This window comes from Acanthaster planci, linkage group LG14 (assembly GCF_054643075.1).
Source record: "Acanthaster planci isolate LZ-2023a linkage group LG14, COTS_SCS, whole genome shotgun sequence".
Lineage (NCBI taxonomy): Eukaryota > Metazoa > Echinodermata > Asteroidea > Valvatida > Acanthasteridae > Acanthaster > Acanthaster planci.
In genome coordinates this window covers 7,302,194-7,330,182 of record NC_141790.1, presented here as the reverse complement: position 1 = coordinate 7,330,182, position 27,989 = coordinate 7,302,194, and the positions used below count along the sequence as shown (strand labels likewise).

The following is a 27,989-nucleotide window of genomic DNA, read 5'->3' as shown; positions in this document are numbered from 1 at the left end:
AAGAGCGCTCCTTTCATTGAACAAAGTCGAATCAGCCCGTTATGGCGGAACAATGTATCTTATGTTGCAAATGCTGTGGTGTCGTTTAATATTGCTCAGGTAGAACCCTGAATCTATTTGTATATGTTACACATTTCTTGTTTGCAGATTTGCTCTTGGAAGCTTCACTGAGCATTTAGCAGAAAAGCTCATATATTAAATGACTTCTTTTTTATTAATTTGGAACACCTTGTCTGAAAGAAACTTGGCTAGGCAATACCACCAATATCAAGGATATAATTGCCATAATACTTGTCTGTAAAGTGAAAGTGTATCTCCACGTACTTTATTCAATGCAGTTTGGCAAAACAATGCATCTTCAAGATACTTCCTTTTGCTAAAATGTCTTTGGATTTAAAAGAATGTCTTTTTGTACACTTAAACACATTTTCATTGATATTACTGAAAATCTAGCTTTTGCTCTGACCCGACTGGGTGATTTACTATTCCACGTTCTTACTGAAATAATTAGACAGCATTGCTGCATGCTGTTATGATTTTCACATATGCATGCTAAGTATCAACATGACTTGTGCTCAGCCTTGGCATGGTATGTTTTAAATACATGTTAAAAGTTTTTGTGACTTGAACTTTGGCACACATTTCATGTTGAAATTATTTTACAGTGTGTTAATAAAATCTGATGTTAAAATGAAGTTATAACATTTTACCATGAGTTTTAATCTTGGGAGTTAATTACATTATGAGTTTGATTAACAGTGGCATGGCGTTGTAACTGAAGTGAATAATTATTGCAAATATTTTATAATCAACATGAATTAAACTGACACTTGCCATGAACTTATGACTGAACTATGGTGTTCCCAGGAAATGTGTGTACTCTGCATAAAGAATAATTGAAGAGAAGAACGATGTACATGTATCTCTTGTAAAGTGATTGTAACATCCTAAACATCGATGTAAAACTTTCTAGAAAATACACCTCATGACATGCTTGTGAAATTTCAACGAGATTGCACCCATAATCAGAAAATTGAAACCACCTCAAGTTTGAAGTCGTTTTACTCAAATTGATCATTTTCAATGTTACTTTGTTTTTCATGGAGCAGGTCGCGATGTAGCCGCATCGCTCCCAACAAACATAACAATCCCGGCCAACGCTCCTCTTTTCACCCGATGAGTAATGGCTTCTGCTCGAGGACATTATCAAATTGCAGCGGACTTTTTCACATGTTGATACACGGTCTAAGATATTTATGGATGAACGTTCAAGACCGACCAAGTACATATTAGTCCCACCCATCGATACCTTCTGTTATCGAAAATCACAAGTCTAAAAAATTATGATCTTCCAACGATTATGCTCCACAATGTTATTCTTTTACAAACACCCCTCTAGCCATGCTATGTGTGTACCTCCCAAGGCATAGGGGCGGTGCTTATCAGCCAGCCATTCACTCGCACTGGCTTTTTTCGTGTTACTACGCCGTTTCAGGGTTCCACCCGCGCCTTGACTAAAGGCTACGTGATGTGCCGAATGTTGAATATTGATGTTCAGTGTCGTCACGGGACACCGTAGCCCACAGATAAGACTTGACGTCTTCTCTAGCGTGTGGCTCTGTATATATCTATAATTATTGCCATAAAGGAAAGAATGCACCCATGACATGTGGGCCTACTGTTCAGAGTGTGTTAATACCTATGAACCCATTGTAATAATGCACTTTGAACCAAAAGAAGTCGCACTGCTAAATGTACAGTTGGTGAAGATTGGAGGCGTGTGTGCTACAACCAAGACTCACATTTTGCAATCATTGAGCAGGCCTACGTGCTGAATTGAAACAGCCCAACGTAGGACGTGAGTCAAACTCGTGTAGGTACAAACCCTAGCTCAAAATAACATTTTTGTAAGAATTTTAACTCTTTCAACGGTCGGTGCAAAAACAACATTTTGTGAACATTGTAGTTATTAGACGGATGATTCAAGGTTTGCATGGTGGCAGTGTTAACTATTAGGTTAAGAAAATTTCTATTGGAGGCACCGTACTGAAAGCGTATCGCAAGTGCTTACCACAATGCATTGGTGGGACCACCTAACATGTATTCCTTGCTCTATGGTGGGACAACGGGGTTCATCGGCGTGTACACTGCTATTAGTTACGGGGACGAACTCCGTTTCCAAAGGGCAGTAGTTTTTTTTTCCAGGGAAATTATCCTCCACTACTGAAACAGGAAGATTACGCCTTTTACTTCCTGTGATCACTTGCGCCATTTCTCCTCCTCTTGACATGGGACGACCCCATTCTATCCCACCATGCACTATGGTAAACAGTCAACTGTAAATAAGGTTATTCAGCTCATTCAATTAAGAATTAAATTGAATGGCCTTACTGACTGTCATTCAATAATAAAAAATAACTAATCAATTTCCCTATGGTATTCCTTTAAACTCAATTCGTCCTTGAAAAAATGCTTTCAAAATGAATTATCGAATCAGTGATTCTTTTTCGTTGTTTTGGTAACTATTTTGTTAGTGGGCAGATAATTTATATTTTTTTAAAGAAACGTTTCTTCAGGCATTCCCGAATGTCACTATTCTTATAGAGATTTTTCACGTGACGGGCAAAGGCGATTCAGGGAGCGTTGAAAGGCCACAGCGTCTTTTCATTGGCAATTTCATGTATTCCAGGATGCTGTGAGACCTCATAGGCGCGCGCATTTCCAGACACATTCTGTGCATATTGAATGCTGACCCTCAAAGATCACGTGAATGAAAAACCTCTATAAAAGTCTGGGGTATTTCGGTGTATTTATCTCCATTCAAGGTTTTTTGTCCGAGATGTGTACATGTCTCCATTACAAAACGTAAACAAAACAAATGTTGCCTATTGTGACGGGGTCCATGGGGGTACATGCTCGGGTGAAAATGGATCCAGACTCAGCTTCGCGTCCGGAATCATTGGCCCCTTTTGGGAGTGCAAAACACCGTTGACTTCAGTCTACCAAGCAGGCAGAATTAGTCTTCCGTGAATAAACAGGCTACATAAAATCAATCAAAATATTTCAAACGATCATGATTGACAAATCCTTCTCAAGTGATACATAATGAAAAAGACAACCCATAGTCCTTTTCATTTTATTATGAATTTCACCTAGTCTATAAAGGGAATCCCCAAAGAAGACAGGACAATGCATCCATTTAAAAATGTCATTAATTTTAACAGACAGGGGATAAGAATGATTGCCCCAAAACGAATTAAAAAAGAAAGGCATGGCCATACGCCCGAAGGGCATCAACGTTTTGTTCATTTGAAAGCATGCATAAGCATTAAAAAAAATGCCATACACGTAAAGTAAATGAAGCATTAATTGCCCCAAAACGAAATAAAATTCGCCACCATTAAAATGAACGTTTGGAACTAAATACTGGTTGCCGAAAAGTTTGCTTTGAATGCTCCATCAATGAAAAAGAAACCCCAGTTTATCTGATGTGTAAATTAATGGATGTCATCGGTGAAAATACAGAGAGAAGCAGAGTAAACATGGCCAAGAAAACCTATAATACCGCAAAGGTCGGTTCACAGTGGCGCGAAAGCGAAGAAAAACGCGAATTTTTGAGGGCAGATCTGAATATTCATGCTGCGAATACGCAAAAGTCAAACACACCTTGAACTAAATTTTGCTGTAAATCTGTTGTGACGTCAAATTCGCTTGGCCTTCACATTTGTCTAATGTATGAACTGCACTTAAACTTATCGAAACACAACTACAATTCAACCCTCTCCACCTTCACACTTGGACAAGCTTCACCGTCGTCTGGCTTCCCAGGGTACTCTGATCTCAGTCATCGAAACTCCACCGTTGAATCTTCTCACGCCTCAATGTTCCCCTTCAGTTTTCCGATGACAGACGCAGACAGAGCGTACAGTCGAAACGGTGACTCTGCCGGTTCTCTTAACATCACTCAGAACAGAGATTCGCCATCCAAACTGACCACTGTTAACAAACGAGGTTTTTACGGAGAAACGCGTCCGTTCGGAACGGGGCTGAAATATATCATGGGTATTACCTGATCGAGAACGCTTTGCAGTGAGCTTTGGTCCTTAAATTTGATAAACCTCAATGCTAAAAAATTTCGACAGTAATACAATATTCTTCAAAACAGATATTTTCAACAGGAAAGAACCTGAAAAAGGGGGGAAATCCTCTGGGATTCGAACCAAGGACACCTACAATGCAAAAACTCTGGTGTTAATATATCAACACTTTTTAGTGTTGTGAGATGACCACACCATAAGGTGTTACTTTAACACCACTGGTGTTACTTTGCACATCTATATGTGTTACAGTGCACTGGATGGTATTAAAAGTACCATCAAAATGTTTAACACCAGTGAAAAGTGTTGATGTAGTTCTTTGATAACACCAAGGGTGTTAAATTTAACACCCCAGTTTTTGCAGTGATTGGGCTATTGATAAATGGAAACCTATAGTTCTAACCGCGAAATTACAGCCTTCATTACACAGGGACATCATTCCATCATTTTCTTCCTTTTCAAACTTTTCGCTGCAATATCTTCATTTTCATCTGTTGTATACGAACTATATCCCGAGTAAAAGGCAAAAACGACAAGTGGTTGACATAATGGTGGTGGCCCAAACTCTCCCTTTTCTGGTAACTTTAACTTTGGTTGGTTTGCTCATCTTTTCCAGCCTAGGTAAATGAGCAAAACATAATGGGAAAACCATCAGCTACACAGTAGTTGGTGCACCTTAATTAGTAAACTTCATTCACTGAAATCAATAATAAATACTTCAACACTTTAGAAAAGGTGGGAAATTTCTCAGAGATCTGCTGGCTGATAGATTGATAGGGGTTATCTTTGACTTTCGAAGCTTATGAACTCGTCTGGGACACCGACTCGGGCGATGGAAAGTCCAAACTCCCCAGAGGGTGGATGGGGCATCGTGGTGGTCATTGCCACCTTCTCTGTCAACGTGCTCTTTGGTTTGTTACGGTGCGGGGGCATACTGTACGTCAGTTGGATGAACGAATTCGATACCAATGCGAGGGAGACAGCTGCAGTGCAAAGTATTGCCACCTCACTGTGGTGCTTGTGCGGTAAGAGAAGTGATTCAGAACTTAGGACAGTCAGTGGGGAGAGGGGTTTTGGTGTGGGGGATCGTGCCTGGCTATCTTTGACTTCAAGGGAGAACTAGGGTCACTAATAAGACAAATACTGATAAACCTATAAGGTATACATCCAGTACAACCTATTTTCATCTGAATACGCACAAATTCTTGCAATCATTCGGACTTTTGCTACTGAAGGGCGTATAACTATACCTCATACATATTCATGACGGATCGCCGAACTCTCATCGGTACATTCACGGTCACGCGCCAGCGGCTAATTTTGCTGTTTACCAAGCACACACGCGATCGTTCACTCAAGGAGTAAATACACATGCGTTTTTAACGGTGTGAGCCGGGTGACAATTAAAAACGCATGTGCAGTAGCAGAAAATCCCGGAATTGTCGCCCGGATGTAGTGTGGACTCGTAATGGCGCCAATCTAGGTAGCTCATATAAAAAGATGGCGGCACTCGTAAAAGACAATCAGCGTTTTCCTCAGCTGAGCGATGCCGAACTTGAAATTATTGTGTTTGAACCTCTGGAACAAAATGAAAGTTCGTGGAAACAAATTAATGATTAAGTTTTTTTAGAGGTTTTTAAATAAAATATGTATGAGGTATTGTAAAACAAATATAACATGGTTAAGCTGAGGGAACTAGTTTGTCAACTTCCAATACCTCGGGGAACTAACATCGACTGTCCAACCTCAAACCACATTAGAATTTTATACCCCCCCACCACTGCATCACTAAGGATGACGTTTGGGATAGTTTTTGCGTAGCTTTAATAGTATATCAACGCCCAACATTTATCCTTATTTGTCTTATCCCTCACCAGGCCTCTTGGGTGCAGTTTTAATCAAACGCTTCGGCTGCAGAATTTCAGGAATTCTTGGGGGAGTTCTGTCATCTCTGGGATATTTTTGCAGCTACTGGGCGGAAAGCATATTTCACCTCTACGTCACATTTTTCGTAATAGGTAATGTCATTGCTGTAACGGATAACTATGGTCACAGAATGGTGAATGTTCCCAGCTCAGGCATTATAGAGTACCGAACCAGGAAGCGTACAAAGGATTTCTAGTCACGTGATTTATGACGGTCAGCGTTCAATTTACACAGATGTGCGTGAAAACGTGCATCTTCATAGTCTCTCAACTCTGTGGAATACTTGAAATTTCCAGTAGAAGTACCTAGATTCGGAAGTGCATGCGCCTACTTTATACTACTATATGTACACGGACATGGTACGCTTCTTGAGAGAGGCATTTGCCCGTTGGTACTCTGTGACATCAATGTTGTTATCAATAGAAATGTATCACCAACCTATAAAATTATCCATTAGTGACTGCATTATCAGCTGTAGCACACACGACAAATTACTGTCGGAACCTTGCGCAAAAGACTGTGCTAGCAACTGTGCCAAAATTACCCGCCTCGAGCACAAGCGGCCCCTCATCGGTGAAAGAGAGCTGCGTTGGTCGGGAGTGTTCATGTTATTGGTTGCGATGCGACCATGACGCGTGCATTTCCTACAGTCGTGTGTGAAACAGCGAAGTTCTTAACAAAGGAGCCTCTGTTGCTGTAGGAATCGCAAGCTTCTTCTTATTAATATCGCCTAGGACGGCCCTCAACAAATGCAGGGTCGAGTGCTAACCGTACGAACCGGTGAAATTTGTTTCATTTCATTCTGACGGCGGCAGAGTTCCTCCGCGTTTCTTAGGCATCATTTCAAAATTCCTATCGGTTGACTATAGGATGGGGCCATCCGACGGATAAATAAATGATAACAGTGACTTGTGTTGAGTGAATAATGGAGGTGGTGTTGCTCCACTGAAACCACATAGCCTTGGGAGTAATAAAATAAAAAGAAATAAAAAGGGGTTTATCGCTTAGAATTTGCCACTTGAGAACACTTAACCTGATAGCCAACCGATAATAGAATTTATCGGTCGAACCATTCTGTCGGACACCTACCTGATAAGAATTTTGAAATGGTGCCTTAGCCATTTCAAATGCTCTTCAAACTATATACATCTTAATATCACCCGGTGGCCCAGCTGGAGCGACATTTCTAAGGGCACATCTAAGGGAAACTATGGGTAAACTGACCTTGGCTTGTACATAGGTTATAACAAAATGACAAAGTTTTAAATGAAAGCACACTGGGGGTAACCCCTACTCCATATTCAAGCCCGCTTCATGCTTGGCGCGAAAACAATCATGAATTTGTGACGTCATATCAAGTATTTGCGCTGGGAATTCTCAAAAGTTAAATATATTTCAATTCAGCGAAATTTCGCTTCGCTTTCACATTCGCTTGTAGTATGAACTGGCATTTATGCGACTGAAATGCATTGACCTGTATCGTATTGGCTTGTATATTTTGAGCCGTACCAAATGAGTGTTTTTTTCATTTTTTCTTAGGTGTTGGTGTCGGAATTTCGTACAACTCCGGCATGGTTGCAGTAGCTATGCACTTCGACAAGAAGTACAAGACGGCCAATGCGGTGGCCTTCTCCGGAATAGGTACGGGAATAATGGCTGCGCCTCCGATCTTTCAACTCCTCTTAGACCGCTACGGCTGGAGAGGAACTCTTCTCATCATCTCGGCAATTATGGCTAATTCTATTGCGTGCGCTGCTCTTTTCAGGCCCCGGCGCAGAATTGAATCGCCCGTAGTCGAAAAACCGAATGACGATGACGGTCAAGAAGATTTGGAGATTGTTGAGGAAGTACCCGAGAGACAGGCAAGTGCATCTAATGCAGATGGTAGGGAGGTGATCATCTCCGAAACAATTCTTGATGGTGAGAGATCTTCCTTTGATTCAGGATTACACGAAGAGCGAGATGAAGCTTGCTACACGTCCACTGACCAGACAGGCCGTACTGATTATATGCCCCTCAAGGACTCAAGGGGATTGAAACGCGGTGCGAGACTGTTACACAGAGTGGCATCTGTACTGGGGATCACAGTTTTGCTGAAAAGCTATCGGTTGCTCTTGTTATGCTTTCTGTCCCTTGAGTTCAGCCTCCCATACATTTCGTTCCCGTTATTCATCATTCCTCGTGCTGAGAGCATCGGCGTGGAGCCTTCTCGTGCTGCCTTCCTGCTCAGTTTCCTAGGCATCGGGAGTCTACTTGGCCAGCTGGGCAACGGACTGCTGCTCAGCTGCCGGTTGCCAGCCGAATTTGTACTGGCCGTGTGCCTGGCCGTGGGCGGTGTTTCGTTGCTTCTCACGAACTTGGACGGCTACGCGTATCTTGCTGTCACTTCCTGCCTGCAGGGCTTCACCAACGGGGCCTTCTTCCCTATAGCTTCCGTTGCCATTCGGCGTTTGGTCAAGTTGGAGGAGTTCGCTGTCAGCACGGGATGGTTCCACATATTTGTTGGCATAGGTCATCTGCTTGGACCGCTTATATCAGGTATGTGATGCAATTGTATGCTAACAGCGTAATCTTGATCTCCACTTAGAATTGATATCGATGGTGGCGCCATACTCCAAAACGAAAGACTAGATTGACAGTGCATGCTTACGGGCGATCTTGAATGGAGTATGGTGTACTATCTATGATACACATTGTCACGTCGTGCGTCGTGTTGCGTTGTTCCGTCTTATTGCCCTTTCCAGATTGGATATTTTCTACCTAAACGTCGCTCCTTCCGTAGCCCGTAAAGTCGTACGTCGTGTCGTGCGTCGCAAGGCGTATTACGTCAGCTGAAGCAAGACGCGCGTCTCATTGCACAACGCGACGCGTCGTGAGCGCGCGTCGCCCGTCGTGCGTCGCCCGTCGTCCGTGTTTTTTTTTTGTCACGGTATTTTTAACTTTGACCCTTGAACGTTTCACATGTACATGTACTTGTTCGATCGATCCACCATACCTGACTGTCATTTAAGCAGTAGAAACTAGAAGATGTATTCGTTTTTGCAGTTGCGCCGAACTTTACTTGAGAGAAGAAATAATATCCTTTCATTTTTAAAGACTGACATCGTTAAAGTGATGTGTATATGAAATAATACCATTTTTGTTACATAAATTAACAAAATAGACTTTTGTTAGGGTAGATTGTTTTTTAACTTAGTTACTCTATACGTAACTTTACTCGTTAACGGCCTGACGTTAGGCCTATAGCCTATGTAATATTTCTGTCTGTCCCTGCACGATATCCCACAGAACGGAATGTAAATAATAGATTATTTACAATGTTTGATTCCTTAATATTTTCATAAGAGACGAACTGATTCAACATTATTTTGAAGGCGGATATACCTATGATCAAATCTGCTGTATACTCCAGATAAGACATGACTTTAGTTGCAGGTTGGCTCACAGAAGTCTTTTAAACAGTAACGTTACTTGTTAGCCCCATAAATATTGCCTGATGTGCTGGACAACCTGTTCTCATTGGTCTATCCACCATGGCATAACACACTCTACCAAAACCAACACGTCATATTTTCTGAAACTTAAACCTAGTGGTAATTGCCCCCTAACAATACATCTAATAAACAGTTTGTTATCCACAGCACTGTCTAGTATTTCTAGATGTCAAGGTAAAATTGAGAGGACAAGATGGAATATCTGTATCGGTTGGCATATTTCTTTCTAGAATTTGATGAAAATAAGTCGGCACATTTTTACAGTATGCAAATTAGAATTAGACGGTGGATAAGTTGGCCTGAACAATTTTGCTGAAAATATTTTTAAAAAAGATATTTGGTTAAATTCTCAGAAAGGCGATATTTTCTTGTCAAGGGGCAGGGGCACTCTAGCATTATTGGCACTAATTATGGGACTAGTATATGCTTTGCAGGCGGGATTTGTACTTGCCTTATTGGGAAAAGATCCTTAGAAGTGAATGGAATTTAATGATTTTAGTCAGTGTTACTCTAATGATGAACACGTGAATGTTTTTTGAAGTCAGGAATGGACTCAAATAATTCCTGCCTACAGTGAGCTTGTGCATTTATCGACGGGGATGTATCAAAACGCTTCAAAAATAAGAGAACTATACTATAGCTTAAAGAGTTGTTCACCGGAGTGTTAGGCCTACCTTTGACAGCGCGATGTCTTCTACCATGTCTGCGTGTATGACGTGTGCACTGGACGTGAAGGACAAGCCGAGATTCATCTCTGCTTTTTCAACGATTTTAGCCTCTGCCGATTCCTGCACATTTTTCCACCTGCCGGCACACTCGAGGAACTTCATCCAGCTCTTCTTGGAGAAAGGCAAAACCCTCAATTTGGACTCTGAAACGTGCATAATGCACTGGTTTTTCACCCGAATCGTCATCGAAGGAGCTCGAAATGTCGGCCATCTTACTGTCCTGCTGGTACCTAAAACAACTTACGTACCGCTTCTGCTATTGGTCAAACCATAATGATATACCACGCCTTGCCATAAAAGTCTCATTGATTGGCCGTATAAAAACGATGACGTAATTTTTCATGTCGCGCTTTCCTGCACCAAAAACGTGAAAATTTGAAAATTTTGGTGGCGTTTTTGCTAAAAACGGCACACACGACGGAATTGTGGATTTTAGTTTTGAGTTTCCTATCATCAGTCTGAAGAGGTTTCCGTAAAAATTACATAGATCCATGAAGTGCACCAAGAAAGTGCAAGATAATCGGCCATGCCCCGTGGTCTAGAAGCATCACATTGTCATTTGTTAAACCCCGGCTTTTGCAGGTCATATGCAACCCATTTGATGGGCGACGCGCGACTGGTGACGGGCGACGCACGACGGGCGACTGACGACGCGCAACGCACGACGGGCGACGGCAGATATGGAATTCCATACTCAAGGACATGAAAACGACTGTTCTTTGGTCGGAAGTCATCACTTGGGTGCGCAAGTGTGTGGGTCGGGCTGAGCACTTGCAACCAAATGTCGAAATGTATCGTGTTTGCAGGTTCGTCGGGCGCCTGAATGAAAAACCTTCTCACAATCCGGTCTCTTCTTTACCGTTAAGGGTGCACTTAAACGCAGGGTGAAGTTCACAGGCATTATAAACCTACAGACCACCATATCGTACGCAAAACTACATGCTCATTTCGTGATCTCCGCAGTGCCAGATGAATATCAACATCCATTAGCAAATTCACCCCTCCGTATAAGAAATTTATGCACATTTACAGAATTCCACAAAACTATTTTTCGACTGTTAAAAAAAAATCCTCAGTGTACTTAATCTGGCCCGTCTAGATTCAAATCAGTGCATTCGTGGCTCATCTGAAACAGAGGTATGAGCCTTGATTGTTAGTGCTAAACAAAATCAAACGAATAGTAAGATCCTACCAAATAAATCTTTATATTATATCCACCAAAATGATCCGCAAAAAAAAAAAATTGGATAACTTTTCCTTGATGTTGTAGTGGAATTGGTGGCTTCAAGAAATGAGCGTGGAAATGCTCCATTCACGTACTGCTATGCTGTCCAACTGTGACTGATATACAGTTTTCCTTCCTCTCAGGCTGGGTGTTTGATGTGACATCAAGCTACAGGCCAGTGTTCCTTGTCTTGGCGGTAGTCAGCTTTGCCTGTGGTCTCCAAACTCTTCTTTTCCCTGTCCTCAAGCGACTGGAAGGAAGGAAGGGAGGACCGGCCAGCCCTCACAACGCGTGAGCAGTGATTAGAGGATCGCTGTAATTTTGGTGTCAGTGAGTCATATCAGTACATGCATATTCCAACTAAACTACATATGACCAGAATGCAGAGCATACTGGCTGTCTATCTTTCGCCGGTGAGGGTACACTTCAACTCGGAGTGGATAGGCGAGTGCAGGGCCTGCCCAATCAGCTTGGCCATATGCCATCTCGCACAATGCTTTGTCCTGAACGACCTTGATGTTTTGAAACATTAAACTGGCTCAGCGGTTCTATTTTCAACCCCCCCCCCCCAATCCAGGGAATCTTCAGAATATTTCACTAGAAAAGGCTGGGCGCCATCACAAGTTTTCAGTTCGCATCGGTAACCATGCATGAATTGTGTTCATTGAAATGGACGACGAGGGTCAAATGTGGATCAGGAAACCGACCACAAACAGTACTCATGGAAAGGCGCCTTAAGGTACGTTATGAAGTTATTGAGGGTTGAAGTTTGTCCCGTCGGATCATTCATACACGTTGTAAACTTTGGGTTCAATGGAACATTATGATGTCAGTGAAAACGGCTCCCGTTTCGTTGAACCCTGCATACAGATAGTACAAAAGGATCAAAAACAAAATCTAACTCAAGGGAAATTTCCATTTTTACCTTACACGAGGAGTCATATCATATGTCCTAGTTTGGACAATTTCTATCCTTACACCAAAGAAGGCGGCTTAATATTAAAAACTGGAAACAGAAGACACGATTAGAAGAAGCAATTATTACTTTTATTGCAGCATATCACAGAGAAGAACAGACTTTGCATCAAGTTAAGTTAAACACTCCTTAAATCTCCAAAATTTCGTCGTTACTTGCTTTAAAATTTTGCTTCTACCACAGTAATGTTCAAATCCTTTTAAATTTTTGTGTCATATCAACAAGTATAAAAAAGCCATATATTTCGTTCTACTTCCAAGGGCTCATAGATGCAAGATCTTGCAAAGGACCCAACTATACGATCGTGGTTACAATTACACAGAGTTACTTTTTGAGTATTTTTTCTTTGAAGTAACGTTTACCCACTTTTACACATTTTCTTAATGTTGACATTTTGTCTCGTGTATAACCAAATATATTCTTGTTTAATATTGCATGTTGTGTACACAATACGGGCGATTCACAATAGTGCGCCACCAAGAGTTTGCAATGCGTTGGCCAATCACAATGTGCGAAATCTGTCGACCCTTTCCAAACGAGCCTTGGGTCGGCAGGTTTCGCGCACTGTGATTAGCCAACGCGTTGCCAACTCTTGGAGGCACACTATTGTGAATCACCCGTATTGAAATTAATCATCTTTAGATCGTTTGCAACGTACTTTTCTGGTAGCAGTAAGACACTGTAACCAACACTGGCTACAAGTACCCCTAATTCTATGAATCACATTATTGCCCGATGCGATTGACCCTCAGAGTTTTTCTCCAACTGAAATCTCCCGTCTCATGAATCGCTTAAAGGTTCCCACTGGTCACGACAGAAAGGGATTTTGTCTCACTGATTCGATGTTAACTTAATTCAATTGGCAGAGACAGATAGCTGGCTGAAATTTTTGAAAAGCGCACAAAGAGCATATATTAATGTAACAAATGCAAAAAACAGTCACTGACATTTACCTAAATACATACAAACCAGACAAATTAACGGGATTTTTTTTGGTTTAAACTAGACACATACGTAATCACCCACAGGGGGATATTGTTTGGCAAGTTTGATTGGCTGTTTCCGTTTTGCTTAATTTTATTTATTTCCTTTTGGGGAAGACTTGTCAAAAATATTGACACCACTTTTTTACCGGCGGACCATGCTCTCGCCGCTCCGGCGCTCAATGGTACAAACGCGAGTAACACTTTTGAACAAATAAGAATGTCACAGGTATTTGCTATTTCATTAGAACAGGTGACAGCCCGACAGAAATGTTAGAAACAGAACATTATGGACTGTATTATCGTGGCCGATGAGTTTTCTAGGAAGTCGTTCAGTCCAGTTTAAAACTACAAGTTCACAAACAGGAACTTATCAATTAAAAGACTACAAGCTGCCTTTTTATCTTTACGTAATCGAATTTTTCATCCAATTGATCTGGATTAAATCTCAGCTCCACCTCAGAATAGGAAAGAGCAAGATTTTTAGGTTAAGGTAATAGTCAGGTCGCTATGTGGTGCAACAGCTATAGACCGCTCTCGTGTTGCCTACATTGGCGGCTAAAATTGGCCAAAGTTGCAAATAAACCCCCCCCCCCTTTTTTTGGTTATTATTTATTCCTTCAAAATATGCATTTGTCCCATTAATAAAGGGTCGAATTTTCATTTACAATTCAGCAGTAGGTGTTTTATCATCAGTTCTGGGGGTCTGATAGGATTGCGCGGAATTTTGAAGACTTTGTGAACTATTCTCTAACTTTTGTATTGACGGCCAGCCATAGTTTAGACTGCGACGTAAAAAAACAGCCTGGTAATGAGCCAGCAGTTGGCAAAGTAACAGAGAATTTTACTGATTATAAAACACCGTGCAATGAGACGGATAGCTGGTTGATGTCGTTGGCATCGATGTTATTGAATCGATGCCGTCCTTGGGGAGCAGACTAAGGAGCAACAGCCGCTTTCGGTCCTCGACCACAGACTTGGCATGTATCCAGCTTAGGGGCTTTTCGTTGTTTTCGTCCCCGCAGTCTTTGCCACAGAGACAATTTCTTCGTCTTATCTCCTGCCCAACAAGAAACACCTCATTTAAAATAATTTACAGTTCTTCTTGCATTATTTCTAAGATTTCTGGTTGATGCTTGACATAAGGTAAACGCAAACACACATTTTTGAATAAATGTAAAAAGGAAAATACGTCTACACCAGGTGAATTTGGTCGAGTTAAATTTGTACAATAAAAAAAATTTCGGTTATTAGATTGTTTTGACAAAACGATATCACTGATGAATTTGTATCCATTTATGTGTTGTCTTACGGAACATGAAGGGGCAGGATGCAGACTCCTTGCAACGTTTCTGCCAGAGGGCGCCCCCACGGACTACCTGCAGTGTCTTCAGCGGTGTGACTATGATGGCATGGCGGTTGGGCACGCGGTAGTTACGACTGATGCTGATCCGCTTGGCCGCCCCTGGTGCCACCCCACCAGCCTCCATGGCCGGCGGGTCAGCCTCGGCCGAGAAGAAAGAGCCGATCATCTTAAGCGTGTGGTGGGGGGCCAAAGCCGTGAAGCCCTCGGTGAGGTCGCTAGCCTGCGAAAAGTCGAAGCCGCCGCCGGTGGAGGCGCCGGACATGAGTTTGACCTCCGTGGAGAATTTCAGCTGCTGCCACTTCTCGTAGGTCGTTCGCACGTAGATCGTCTCTGATGACGTGTTGCCTACGTAGACCGTCTGGTCAAACACCATCTTGGTGGATTTCTCAGTTAAAACCTGCCGTGTCGAAATGATATCGAAAAAAATTGACTCAATTCGACACAACGGTCATGAAGATGTAATACCCATCTTGTTCAGAATTCATTAGATTGCCAACATTCTATCGTACGCGTCAAATTGACTGTAAAAAAGACACCATGTTACTTGTAACACCCTACCGATCTATACTGGCCCAGGCAAGCACCGATTCCACTTCAATACAACCGTTTCTGAAGTTTTGAACTCATTTCTTGTAAGGGATCTGGTCCCCATCGGCGTCTCAAAGACAAAATTTCGGGAGGGGAAGACCACCTGTGAGCAGAGAACCAAAATGTCACCCTCATCTTTCAATTACAGATCTGATTCTGAACTGCAAAGAAAATAAGTAGGATTAATCTTTTATTTAACAATGTGTTGCGGACAAAACTGGAGGCAAGAGAATTATACTTGGTGAATGCCCCAAATGCATCCCTAAACTACCATAGAGAATAGTAAGGGGGTTAAGGTTAAAGAGGGCGCCAGAGAAACGCCTGAACCAGAGCTGTTTAACGTAGAACCAGCTTCAAATTTTGAAAACTAAATGGCTGTTCATTATGTACAGGGTGCACCCGTGTACATGGGCCAAATATCCGTACGCCAAGTTCATTGGTAAAAGTTATTTTATGTAAGCGAGTTCGGAGACATGGAATTGGGGAATTGAAGAAATTTGGTACTGAACCTTTGGCCTGGATACAATTACTAGCAAGGTGGATACAACTGGATCAAAAATTGGCAATATTTGGCTGTTTCCAGAATAATTCTGTTTCATAAGGGCTACTTTTGCCAGTCAGGGAAATATATCCATCGTTTTAGAGGCGATCTGCTTTGGGTAAGAATTTCTCAAGCAGTTATTGGTCAACCCGCCAAAAATTGATGTTGATCATATTTTTTCTGTGCAACTTGAACACCTGTGAGAGTTGTGAGTATTTTAAAAGAATTTGTAAGTAGAGTGTACAGGAATTTATCACTAGTGTCTTGAAGGAATTGGGTGCATCCTAAACGTACATGTATAAACAGCTTGTGACTATTGCATACCAACTGTCCGGGTGCACCGGCCCATACACCTGCCAATTTGTTTCCAACAATGGCGCACTCGTGTCGCAATACTGTCTATACTGTGTATAGACCTTTTTCACCCACGTGACTAAATGTAAACAATACCACCACGTGTAGACCGCCTTGGCCACGGTGATCGCATGTATACCTACGGGAAGCTTCAACCACGCGCAAGCGCACGTGCAAACGCTGCATGCTTGACTAGTTTATCTTGAATAGGTAGATTACTATCACAACGCTATGCACTCATTACCATCACAACACATCATACGTCCAGCACGATCGTGACATCACAGGAAAAAGGTCTATATACTGCTCCGGTCTGACTAGTACCGAAGCCACAAGCTCCATATGCTCCCCCCCCCGGCCTTGGATTTGGGGAAGAGACATCCACGGAACGCTCCGGCTTTCATATGATTGGTAGAACTAATGTCAAACAAAGTCATGAAGAAGTTTTTTTTAAACAGTCATTTAGCATTTTAGTATGTTCATTTTAAAACAACACATTTAATGCTGACTGCAAACGCTGAAACACAGCCAACTGTTTTGTTGGCCTGTAACAAGTTTACAGTATCTTATAAAATTCTGGGGCGAGTTTTGGTGCACAAACATCGTGTACTAGTAATCGAAAACAAAAACACAAAATTTGGAATTGTCCAAATCGAAAGGCATTGACTTTGAGCACTTAAGGAAAGAGTATACTCTCGACTTCGAGAGTAAAATTTATTAGAGTTTATTTTGGAATGGGGTTCAACTTGAAGTTGCATGATTTTTCACATAAAAAAGGCTGTATTAAAAAATCATTAAGCGCAACCGAATCGTTTTAAACGTCTCTTGTTGCTGTGAGGTCTCTGCGTTGCATCCTTGCCAGATAAAGCCCGGAAACCAAGCAGCCTGATATAGGCCAACAGGAAACGTCCTCGGGGTTTTAAGGCATGATGAATGAACGATCGCGGGGATAAACAAAAACCCATGGAAGAATTTTTCGGGACTGGGATAAATTCCTGATCCTACGCTCGTTGGTTTTTCATATAATGTTATTACCCCTTTAGCGTAATGGTATGGTCCGAGCTGCCCTCAAGGCAACATAGCTACATGCCGATTTCTGTTCGTAGCTGTTTGGGGGAGGCAATTTTTGTGAAATAAAGATGGCAATATTAAAGAGTCTAACCCTTTGAAGTTTAATCAAAGTGCCATTTTGATAAATACTTCACGGTCATATACTGTTCCTTTCCATTTTGTACGTGTTTTAGAGGTGTTGACGGTGTGCTGGTGCTGTGTTGACGGTACTCTGCCTGTTGACGGTGTGTTTACGGTAATTGGTAAGACCATGGTAAGACCAAGATGCAGTGCCTTAATAAAAAAAATTCTGCTGAAAAATGGCAGGATTGTTGAAATGTAGGCCAGGATGACCTCCTTGGGTTTAGGTTTCCATCCGAGAGCAGAGTTGGAAAAAAACACGACTACGTACAGGCTTGGGAACTATCGCATTTCGAGAAGTTAGATTGGTTTGTGTAAATAATATAAAATGTACTTGGCTAACCCACCAAAAAAGTCAAGAGAAGACAATTATTTAATTTTGTTTGCCAAACTCCAGCAATGGTGGCTTCCATGATATTGATCCCTGAACTTTGTTGATTTTACAGTGTGTTCGATGCAGGGCTTGAAGTGGTTCACAGCACCCCTCAAGCAGAAAATTTATGTAGAAGAGCGTCTCCGGTGCCTGTGTCCATACCCATTTAGTAAGTGACTGAACCATGCCGGGCAGGGACACCTTGAACTGCACCTGACACTCGATCCACACGACCTCTTCTAGGAAATAACAGGGAGATTCCCCTAATACATCTGTCTACGAGACCGTAATGGAGCTGTGCTGTGAGTGTAGATACCCGTGAGTAACATGCAGGTTCCAATGCATCAACAAACCCGGAAGCTGTAGAGTTGTACATAAAATCAAGAGGCAGATATAAAAGACGTCTGGAAACTAGAACTTGAATTGGGTATTATAAAACACCAGACACTATGCGTAAGTGATACCTTATTATTTTTCCATTTGTGTCGATGTTGTTATTAATTTCACTTTCTGCGCTGCACGCAACGCCTGTGTAGGCCTGATAGATTTGAGTCTAATATCCTTAGTTTTTATTCATCCATGAATCAACTATCCCCTAGACATTACAACCATATATGATGCCTTTACGGTCATGACGGTGTAACATGAACACGCATTCAAATGAGGTCAAACTTGATAAGTTCGGTGACTTGCTTGACAAACACACGTCCCCATTTCTAAGTGTCACTGGTCATAGAGGAAGGAAAACAGATGCACAGGTCATTTTCCACAGGGCACTAGTCGCGAGGTTTAGGTTCTCGTCTACATTCTCTTCAGAAAAAAAAAACAAAATAGACAAAATAAACGTCAGCAAACGACGCCATATTGTTTTCATTTGTGACTAATTACTTACCAATTAACAGAAATACGTAATCACTGTGCAGTTTGCGAGAAATTCGACAGCCAACATCGAAGTGTAGGCAACTGGCAAATTGATGGTGTTCTGAATCTATTATTTTAAACGTGTATTTCGTGTCACATCCGGCATTCAGAAAAATCACGTGACAGTTGCCGTTTAAAGGTGCTCACACTTCCTTTACTGACTTGTGGTTTGTTCGGGGTTTTTTTGTGTGAGTTGACTACTTCAAACTCCGTTAGAAATGTGAGACAATTTATACGTGCAACGTCTTATGGCCACCTCTGGCAAAGACTGTACATTGCTCACGTATACAAACGTACTGATCAAATTCGTCATAACGGCATTCCGATTCGGTTAATTATGTAGGCCTACAGACGGACGAGACCAAGTCGATTTTGATCCTGCGGTTAATTCCGGGTTAAATCTCAGCATTCCATTCGCTGTGTCCATTCAGACTGGTTTGATAACACGTGCATCATAATTTAAAATCTTATCAGGAAATTAAACGACAACCAGTAGGCCTACTCATTCAATAAGATTTAATGAGGTTTCTCCTTTCAGAGTCTCCTTTCCTATCCACTATATGCAAATCATTTAGCATTTTGCCTATTCGAAATAATTACATGCGAATTCAATGGGCAAAAAGTAGGCAAAGGCAGCGATGAATTAAATGAATACATAACTGAAACTGCCCTACTTTCTAATGTTGGTATTATATTAATTGTTTGGCATTATGTGCTTTCGTCAGGCTATATTTCTTCTGACCAGAATGCCAGAATGTGAACTTCTCATGGTCTCAGGAAAATTTGCTTTGGTGTATACTTTAATTATACTCCAAACATACTTGTTTACTTTGAATCAAAAGTGATACATGTTTGTATATCGTATGCAGTGTATACGATCGAAAATTTTTGCATATATTACGCTATTTTATTTTTTTTTAAACGTACTTTTAAATTTGTTGGCATAAAACTAATAGAATGTCCCTGCAGTTACTACTCTTAATCATAGAGGATTGTAATCGTGAAAGTTCATATTTTTAGAATGTTGCAATTTACACGCTGTTGGAAACTTTAAGACAGAGAACAAGATCGATTTCTCCAACAGATCGAGATAAGATCAGTATGGCCTTCACACTGAACATTTATCCAGAAAAAACAGAGATCTCTGTATATGGAAGCGAAAAGCATACAAGTTTTACGGAATGACCTGTGTGTTTACTACCAGCGAAGCAGTTAAAGGTTAAACAGGAATTGAAAACATTTAGATCATGTGACTTTTTCAAAATAACAATAAATACGTAACCATTAAAAAAACATCTCAAACGGAACAGTTTCATTCCAAAATCATACGCCGTTCAATAATTGAGCTTTGTTTCCACAATTATTGAATATTTAAAAATAAAAAGAGGGTACCAGGTTTCTCTCAATGTTATTCACTGGTCAGACTCATTTAGATGTTATCTTTACGAAATAAACCCCCTAGAAACTGGCTAGAAGCAACCACGAGAAAGGGAAATTCAAAGAAGGACCAAAATGGAGCTTATTTCATTTTGGAAATAGACTCTTCAAAAGTTTCCAAAGATTTAAATCAATGAGTGTTAGCTATCCGTCAGTGAATTTCATCACTGAAACCTCGTACCCCACTCCAAAAAATTGCAATAATGACGAGGGATTTTATTTTCAATTGAAGGAACGCGTGTTATAACTTGCAATAACAATTTTACTTTGCAAATTCTATCCGGAAATATCCAAAATGTGTTTTAGCATAATAAACGTTGGGTACATTAAACAGTGTGCAGGTATGTAAAAATTCCAAATTTACTTGTATGTACCAGATATTCAAAAGTTGCAATTAAAAAGATGATTACATAAAAAGGACATGGATAAAAGTAAGTCTTAAGTAAGAGTCGTGAAAAGGGTGACACAATTTATAACAAATCAAATGCAGTCTGATAGAGATGAGTTTTTGAAACGGCGTAAACGTGGTTTGGCAGTTGGCGTATCCCATGTCAGCGTCACGGTATGTACGATGCCTTGTGCATTATTGAATGAATCCAACACCCCCCCCCCGCCTCGCCTGAGCACCCTTATCGAGCTTGGGAAAATCTCGCTGCCGTTAACAACAACTGACCATCACGCAGAATTTGCTGACCGGTTTATGTCGACAAGACTCCCACGGTGACTGAGGTCGGTGCCTTCCGCGGGTAAAAAATTATACAACCAATAAAAATACTGTAGTATCAACACGGTAAACAAAATGTTCGTAAAGACAATGAAAAGGCTGGGGTGGATTATCCTGATGATTAAGAAATCCCGATAAACAATGGCAAAGATTCTTTCCACGACCATGAAGGCTCACTGTGAAGAGCAATGTACATTTTTATAACTGCACCTGTACCAATAGGCTACATTAAATACCAAAACACTAAATCTAAATACGGGGCTAGAGCTCACATTTTAGTATAAGCTTTTTGAAAGGCGTTTTCAAATCAAAAGAGTTTTTTCAAGGGAAAGCCAAAATGTTTGGATTTTTAAAAATGTAACCATGCATTTGTGGCCTTTCTAAGGGTGGCGCTATATATTTTAGGGCTTTTTACAATCTTGTAGGAGGTAAGGGAAATGACCCAGCCCCCCTCCCCCAGATCGCTTTTCCTTTATTATTATTTATTTTAATTTAAAATTGGTCCTTTTGGAGAGCATGGCCTCCGGCCCCGTTAACCCGTCCCCGAATCTGCCTTGAGTTCACAAACGTTACCGTGGCACTACATACAGCAACGCATACGGCCAGTCTCCCATGTATTTACTAATCTCAACGAACGCAGTTATACACAGGGTAGTTAAATTTTGTAAACCCAGTTCCAAATTTTTAATGGAGATAGTGTTTGAGGCGTCAACTTGCCGAGGGAACCGTCATGCTGACATCAGACGAGTCTCGCCAGGCGGGTCGGTCAGTCCAGAGACACAGTCGGCTCCGAAGAAACAACACAACAGAACAACGCAGGTTTACCTGCACAGAAAGCCTTGGAAGGAAGAATGGACAAACCACAACGATAACACCGTCCGACATCAAACTGTTTCTTTAGGGACGATTCTCTTTTGAAAACAACAAATACAATTAGGAGGCAGTCTGCCAGCGATATGTTTTTGTTGCTCCAATTGGCGACGGCGTTATTGTGAACGGTACGGTGTCGGTAACCTATCGATTATGAAGTCTGTTCCGGCTAGGCCGCGGGTTGACTCCTGTGGTTCCTTCATTCACGTAGGATACCAGTATGTGTGTCGAGACGATGGCACTGACATTTTGAACATCTTAATGAATCTCCGTACAATGGACATTTTGTTCATGGAAAAGAGTATTTAAAACGCACCTTTGTTGCCCATTTACCCTATTGGTTCCGTTTCTGTATTGCAACTTGAAGTTTTTTGTCTGTTTTATACGGCCTACGCATGAGATTTTAAATTTCCTTATATGAGCAAAACAGTTGTGTCCTTCCATGGGGAAGCTTTGGAAACGGTATTGTCCCTCAATAGACAGTTATCTTTTTATGCGTGTGTTGATTTTTTTATCCATTTTATTACAGCCTCTACCCGCAAACTTTATTTCTAACCTGTTGGAATGAAATGGTACATTTCACACTTTTAACAATCCTTGAGGCTTCAAGTGATATGATGAGTAAACAGCGCCCCCAACAGTCGTAAAATATTATTTCTGATCTTTAGTCAAGGCAGCCCGTTTACATTTCAGTGTGGTCTTCCACGGGGCCCTGAGAATAAAAGTTGCAAGAGAAAAATAGTAACAAAGGTGACATTTACAAATTATAAAGGTAACAGATATTCAGAATAATAGATAACAAAGTTATATACTAAAATAACAAAAGTATATTTTATAAACGAAAACTGAAATTTAACATATTCAAACAAGTAACCAAAAATAATTATACGTGTGGGCAATAAACATACACAACAAAAAGACCTATTAAAGTAAATATAACTTTAAATATAAATAAAAACGGATTTATATAACAGGACGGTATTACATTGACAAAGATAACCATAAAAGAAAATTGATGAATTTAAGTTAAAACAATAAACAAGTAATACTTTACAAATGGTACACAAGTATTAAAACAGGTTAATAAAATCAGGTGTAACTTACAAGGTTAGAATGTTATCTTTCATCAGTGTCTTAAAAGAGCCAAGGGAGGCTGTTGATCGGATTTCTGTATCTAAACTATTCCAGACCGTAGCCCCAGCGACAAAAGGACTGTGTTTGAAGCATGTGTGAATATTCCAAGCATCGAAGCAAACACCCGCTGACAGATTTTTAAAAGGCACCACCTAATAGTTTAGAAATGGAAATTTACACAAAATATGTGTTACTGTAGAAATATTTTAATGTCAATTGCACTTTTCCAAGATGAACTACTAAGTATTTAACCTAAGACAGATTGTAGGCTCTTATAAAGCCTAAAATAGAAAATTCTTCCCCAAATAGGAATCCCGTCTGCAGCCGATGTGATCTTTACCTCAAGCAAACGGCGCTAAGCATGTTTTGCCTGCCTTTTAAAATCAAATCATTAAGAAAAGCAAACATGCATTTAATCAAAACAGGCTGAATTTTTAAAAGTAAAAAAGATCAACCAGTGAAGAGAATGAAGTTGTGGTTCTGGTTCATGACACGTTTTGAAACTTTTCTATTAAATTGTATTACTCGTCAATGCATTATTTGGCTTGAAAATGGATTATACGTCGAAAACAATGTCCAACTTGAGGAGCGATTGGCAGTGCAAAAGTAATGCTCTTTTCGAATTTTTCATCAAACAGAAACCTCGATAGTCATCGTATATATCAAAATACCAAGACAGCAGCAATAAGAACAACTTTGCGTTACGTTCCCCTAACCTTGTGGTCCATTATTTTCCGGTCAGTCACAGGGCCTAATTATGTAAACTCCCGCCAATTTAAGAAGTCAAAATCAACATCTCATAGAGGGCTTGCGGTTGAAAATTTATTTTCGCATGATCACATGGAAATTATGCACAGGGCGACAGGTCTGCGTGATCATCACTTATCAAAACACAAATTACACTATGGTAGCGGGGGTTCACACTGCACCACGCTGTTAAAATTAGTAATGAGTTGCGGACTGAATGAAGCAACGTGTTTTGAACAGTTATTGATATTGTGGGCTGGACAAAACACCCACGACGGGGAGTAAGGGAACGCCTGAACCGACGGAATTCAAAATACCTGGGAATGCAATGGTCTAATTATTTGCACTAAACTTGTATGCGAAGAACGGGAAGTTCTGCATCAAGACCATTTTTTTGCCTAATATTACAATAAAAGCGCACTTGTGCGAAAACAAGAAAAAAGACACAAAACTGCCGGTAATTACCAATTGGTCAACTAGCAAAATGGGGAAGTAAGGTGAGAAGCGATTGTAATGTAGAAATACCTCACGCAAATACAAAAGGCAAATTGAACATTTCCCTTAGTGCTGGTGACTTGGGTAGTACATTCGCCGAGGACATATACTTCACGACTTCGTCACTGGTCATGCACAACAAACCCGGTTGTGGCTTGAAATAAAACACGACTCTACGGAAAGCAGCTACAGCCACTGCCATAGACTCGTGTGTAATCATGATTGCAAGCCGCTGCCAAGCCTTTCTGACTCCGCATTTCCTTTACGTCTGTAGCATACTGCAAAGTCTGTCTTGCTTTGCAATCTCGTTCTGCAGACCGTCGCTTAGCTGCTGCGGAGGTCAATCACATAACACGTGAACCCATGAAATCCACAAGCTAACGGGCCGTAGCCACTTCCTATATGGCCTAGACGGTAAAATTTCTCCTGTCTGCAACCAATTGATTCAAAATACGACCTTTCACGATTCTGTGAAGTAAACCCGAAACATTGTGGGCACGATAAGATAAAACCAAATGTTACCGCAACACATGCATATTCGCGCGCACTTTATAAGTGTCTTACGACCTCGTGTCCAGTTAAACTTATCTCCCTCCAATGCTTTTGGGTGGAGGCAGTGAGTAGTACAAGCGAAAAATGAACTGAATTTTAAACGTAAGGGTGTTTTGTGCCTCTCACCGAGGCTCCTTTAAAAAAAGAACAGTTTAAATCCAATTGTGGATTTAAACCTGCTGGGCATATCCCAAAGGAAGGTCTTTGATCCGTCCGGCTTAAACCGCTGCTTCCCTGCAGCCGGCTTATTGTCCCGTTAAAATATCAATAATACAGTACCAAAAAACGACGTTAAATTGCAGTCTTCCGTTCATTACTAATCTGATTTCCAACAGCACGATACAGTGTGAAAACTCCACCGCAATCGTGTAATGTTTGCCCCGATAAATGGCGGATCCTACGCTCCCTTGGACCTCTTCAGACTGTGCAATCGACCAGGGGCTGCCTGTCTCGGTGTTCTGGGGTGTACTAAATCTTGTGTAAAAAAAGACCCGCAGAGGCATTGTGTGAAGGTTTAGAAACAAGTTTTTATGATTTAATTTTTGAATAGAAGGCAGCTTATAGTGGGACATGTTGCAAATAATAAGGTAATGTTTCGACCATATAAAAAATGTTACAAGGGACGTTTGAACTTATTGTTGTGTGGGCAATGTTTGACAAGAGTATGTTGACAAAAAATGTTTTGCACTTTGTTCTCTCTTGCCAATTTCCTGTGTCACGGCAAGTCTAGATTCAGTGAAGTGCCATGTGGCAACAATGATCGTGTTTCACACAGAGATAGTCAAGAGATTTGTCAAAACCTATATTGGACGCAGCGCGTGGGAGTTTGAGAGCGATAGCCTGCCAACTCATACCAAAATCATCATGCGCAAGTTGATCATGGCGATACTGTTATCACATTGTATCGCTCCCATTTTTGATGGAATGGTATACAGGTTCGATCACTGCCTTCACATCGCTGACTTCGGACTGAGCCAACTGGGAATTCCACAATACATCTACAGAGTTATTGTAGGTTATAGCCTAAACCCGTGTAACCAATTGTCTGCTTCATACTGTTTCATGGCATTGTATGTAGTGATTGTGCCCAACAGCCAATCAGCTGCCGAGTTGGAATCGACTGGTGCCAGAGTGTGTCATTGACACCGTCAGGTTCACAATACGTGCCATCACCTTTGTCAATCAATAACAAAATACATGTATCGCACTGCGCCCAGCCACGGCACCTGTTAGTTTAAAAAGCACCGATGCGAAACAGTTTTTGTAAGAAGTCTGGCGTTATATCCCCCTGCCGAGTCTGGTTGAACATTCTGTTTAAGTGATTTTACGGGAGCCAGTTGTGTCTCCGGACAGCCTGGAATCTGCCTGTGGCCGAACAAATCAGAAGTTTGCTGGACAACATCCCCGCATCTTGCTGGCGTATCAAGCGTCCGAGAAACTCATCTCCTAACAGAACACTTGGCACATTGTTCCAGCAACCCCTGTCCAGTCAATTCAGGTTTGAATTCAGTTTTTAAAACCTTTCAGTGTCTCTCCTCACTGAAAATTGCCTGGGTTAAATTTTAACGCAAGGGAGGTTGAAAACAGCAACTACCCGATAGTTTAGGTTGTTTCAACCCAATTTTGGTGGCTGAAATAACCTCCTGGTTTGTTTTAACCAAGCAATGGTTAATACCCACTCACTTTGTGGGTGGAAAATGAAACAGAAAGTATTTCCCATTCCCAAAATTGGGTTAGCACAGCCCATATTTGGGTAGTTGCAGTTTTCACCCTTCCTTGGGTTGAAATTTAACCCAGGCAATTTTGAGTGCCGTATAACCGTAACTTTCTAAATCAACGACGATGATTCATGGCTGATACAATGAAAGCATAGGCCTACTTTGAGCAAAACACTAGAATCGGCTTGTTTCAGTTTAATTTTTATGGTATCCGGCGGAGATCCAGTGGACGGTTTGGAGGATGAAACCCGATGGTCACAGCCATTTTGTCAGGGGTCTTACTTTGCGTGTTCCGTTGTAATGGCTTCACCAACTGCGACAAATATACCCCCAACCAACAAAAATTTCCCATGCCAGCATTATATTAAAAGCCCACCGAAAATCCTGGGTCCACCCTTGACTTTCTCTTTTTATTGATTGTGCTTAAAGGGGACTAATGTAAAAGTAAATTTGAAAAGTTTGTTGACCGTCTAGCAAAGTGAATATTGTTGTCAAATAGACTCGGGTGATTGGACATCAAAACATCAAATGTTTTTAGCTACAGTGCCCCAAGTTTAAAAGTATCGTAATATGGAAAACTGAAATTGCTTTCTTAAATATCAGGCCCAAAGGGCTTGTAAATGCCGACTGGTTCGTAAACGAACCGTGCTGGTTTTAAAGATGACAGCATTTCACACGGTCAAACTTTCAAAATGGTCCTGGAGAGAGACGTGGGCATTTAGGCAATTGTATATCCCCCTTACAAACTGATCTATCTGACAAACATTTGGCAAATGTACAAACTTACAGTCCACATCAGAGAGCAATCATCTGGACACAGCTTGAAAAAAATAACCGTCAAAATAGTTAGAATAATGGGTTTGAAAAGATCAGACTTTTTATACTTAACACTCCCAGCCTTAACTTTCATTTTATACAACTGGAAAAATCCAGATTCGAACAAGTAACTTTAAATGTTCCCCTTACTTATCACGAAACACATTCGAGAGTGAAATGTAGCGTGTTGGGGGCGTTGCTGTTGATGAAAAATCTCTTTTTTTGGCACAACACAATAGTATTTCATATTTCCATAATAAAACTGCGGTCAGTTTTATGCATCCCCTTATAACACGAAGCTTTCTCAGAACCTTGAATGGCAATAGGGTAATGTCATGGTTATATCGACTACGGTCAATGTATACAAAAATACAAAGGTTCGGATGGATAGATGCCCTGATGATTGATGGAATAAAAGTCTCGATCTTTTCATTGAGTTGAGGTAGAGGTTGGACAGTTTCCAACCTTGAGTGGACTGTTTCCTCAAAGAATGACCTCGCTGGTATTCTCAATGTCGTCATGGGATTAGGTGAAAAAACAAGCCGCAGATTTTATACATGAAACCTGTGAAGAATTAGTGAATCGGTCAAAAATAATAACTTTTAGGACCCCCTGCGTATCAAGTTATAGATAGATGGTTATTGTATAAGAGTATTTTGTAAATAAAAATGAAGTTTAGAGGAAGAAAACTCACCCTCAAATATCTTTTTAAAAGCTTCGGTCACTATACAGA

General features: G+C 41.0%; 3 protein-coding genes across 10 annotated transcripts in view; 2 read left to right on the top strand and 1 right to left on the bottom strand.

Annotated features, from left to right (window-relative positions):
* The first annotated feature begins 1,761 nt into the window (after positions 1-1,761).
* On the top strand, positions 1,762-18,739 carry LOC110988763 (monocarboxylate transporter 12-like). 4 transcript variants are annotated; one of them, XR_015427705.1, is made up of 7 exons: positions 1,762-1,873; positions 4,897-5,122; positions 5,975-6,115; positions 7,563-8,561; positions 11,614-12,209; positions 17,523-17,591; positions 17,916-18,739. XR_015427705.1 is itself a non-coding variant. In XM_022252561.2 (5 exons), the coding sequence occupies exons 2-5, from the start codon at positions 4,900-4,902 to the stop codon at positions 11,763-11,765; spliced, it is 1,515 nt and encodes a 504-aa protein (XP_022108253.2). In that variant the 5' UTR covers positions 1,762-1,873; positions 4,897-4,899; the 3' UTR covers positions 11,766-12,378. The 4 variants fall into 4 exon arrangements, 1 of the variants encoding a protein (XP_022108253.2); XR_015427704.1 differs by having other exon boundaries at positions 17,523-17,602; XR_015427703.1 differs by having other exon boundaries at positions 17,523-18,739.
* LOC110988780 (uncharacterized) lies at positions 12,496-18,858 on the bottom strand. Of its 2 annotated transcripts, XM_022252600.2 has the most exons (4): positions 18,735-18,855; positions 15,354-15,486; positions 14,742-15,192; positions 12,496-14,489 (listed from the first exon to the last, which is right to left on the bottom strand). In XM_022252600.2, the coding sequence occupies exons 3-4, from the start codon at positions 15,166-15,168 to the stop codon at positions 14,368-14,370; spliced, it is 549 nt and encodes a 182-aa protein (XP_022108292.1). In that variant the 5' UTR covers positions 15,169-15,192; positions 15,354-15,486; positions 18,735-18,855; the 3' UTR covers positions 12,496-14,367. The 2 variants fall into 2 exon arrangements, with proteins under 2 accessions (XP_022108292.1, XP_022108293.1); XM_022252601.2 differs by lacking the exon at positions 15,354-15,486 and having other exon boundaries at positions 18,735-18,858.
* Positions 18,859-25,504: 6,646 nt separating this feature from the next.
* The window catches only part of LOC110988781 (organic cation transporter protein-like), a 22,736-nt gene continuing 20,251 nt past the window's right edge, over positions 25,505-27,989 (top strand). For all 4 annotated transcript variants that reach the window (XM_087146156.1, XM_087146155.1, XM_087146154.1 and 1 more), the window contains exon 1: positions 25,505-26,220. The gene's annotated coding sequence lies outside the window, so the exon portion shown is untranslated. The remainder of the gene's footprint in view (positions 26,221-27,989) is intronic.